Below are 1,575 nucleotides of genomic sequence, written 5' to 3'. Positions count from 1 at the left end.
TTAGTAACATAAGTAGCAAGAAGAAAGCCGTATTCTACTTGGACTTAATGTTTTCTGCAGGAGCTTTTCCATAGAATTTTTCATCTCTGAATTTCTCAAAGTATATATTAAAGGATTCAACATGGGAGTAACAATGGTATAAATTACAGTGATGAATTTATCAATAGGAAAACTAGAAACAGGTCTAACATACATGAAAATACATGGAACAAAAAAGAGAAAAACCACAGTGATATGGGAGCCGCAGGTGGAAAGAGCTTTGTGCCTCCCTTCCTGACTGTGATTCTTGAGAGATCTAAGGATTATTCCATAAGAGAGTAGGAGGAGAATGAAGATGACTATACACATCGCCCCATTATTGCCAATGACAGAAAGTCCAAGGAAGTATGTATCAGTACATGCAAGTAGTAATAGTGGGTATATGTCACAGCCAAAGTGGTCAATGATATTGGGACCACAAAATGGAAGATTATATACAGCAAGAACTTGAAACAAAGCATGTGCAAAACCGCCCGCCCAGGCCATCACAAAGAAGAGGATACATACCCTTCGATTCATGATGATCAAATAATGCAGTGGCTTACAGATGGCCACATAGCGATCATAGGCCATTGCCAGCAGAATGACAATGTCAACTCCACCAAACAAGTGATCTATAAAGAGCTGGCTTATGCAAGCTCTGAAGGAGATGGTCTTTTTCTCACACAGCAAGTCTATAATCAACTTGGGTGTGATGGCAGTGGAGTAAACAGCATCCATGAGTGACAGAGAGGCAAGGAAGAAGTACATTGGGGAGCCCAAGGAGGGGCTGGCAATCACTGTCCCTACAATGAGCAGGTTGCCCACCATTGTAGCAATGTAGATCAGTGAAAACATAACAGATAAAGCTTTTTGCCCAGCAGGATCCTGAGTGAAGCCCAGCAGGACAAATTCTGTGACATTGTTGCTCTGGCCCATTTATTCACCTATCAGGTTTCTTTCAGACAAAGAGCTCAGGAGAATAGGATCTCCATGATCTCTTAACAGGATCGTGAGTGCATTCTGTCATCGAGCAAATAGTGTCTTTACAGTGTTAACCAATAACAGGCATTCAAAATTAGACACTGAGCTTCATCTTGTAACAAGCTTCATTTGTTTTCTGTTAATAAATCTCTGAGTACTAAGGTTATCAAATATAACAGTGCATCTCTGGAGAGAAATGCAGAGTGAGATATCTCTGTCACACATAAACAGTTATTTAAGACCTATTACTCTTTAGCCTTGGTACACCAAATGAACATATAAATGTTTATCCTAAAGAGACTTGAAAAATAGTTGTGCCATTAAACCCTGAGTTGATCAACGAGAAAGAGTAACCTTTCTAGCTGGTAATATATCAGTGAAAAATATTTTAAAATTTAAGGTTGGGTGGTGCCCACAATAGCACTGGTCTTTGAGGATCCACATTAGTGCTATAATATTAGACTATTTAACATAGATACTTTTTCTCACAAGATAGGTTTAGTCATATGTATCTCACTTGATCTTAAAAAAAAAAATAAGGAGATTCTGAATTGCATCAAGTAACTCCAATAT

General features: G+C 38.5%; 1 protein-coding gene across 1 annotated transcript; it reads right to left on the bottom strand.

The window, feature by feature from the left end:
* LOC110289530 (olfactory receptor 4A5-like) lies at nt 1-957 on the bottom strand. Its single transcript, XM_021155774.1, has one exon. It carries the CDS (start codon nt 955-957, stop codon nt 1-3), a length of 957 nt encoding a protein of 318 aa, XP_021011433.1.
* Nucleotides 958-1,575: the final 618 nt, after the last annotated feature.

Source organism: Mus caroli, unplaced genomic scaffold, assembly GCF_978045245.1.
Source record: "Mus caroli unplaced genomic scaffold, Mus_caroli_1 scaffold_2, whole genome shotgun sequence".
Classification (NCBI taxonomy): Eukaryota; Metazoa; Chordata; class Mammalia; order Rodentia; family Muridae; genus Mus; species Mus caroli.
Note: the sequence above shows the minus strand (reverse complement) of the source record. Positions and strands in the feature narration are given on the sequence as shown.

Bases quoted from the DNA above. Each gene is read 5' to 3' on its own strand.
- LOC110289530 (XM_021155774.1), bottom strand. From the start codon at position 957: ATGGGCCAGAGCAACAATGTCACAGAATTTGTCCTGCTGGGCTTCACT.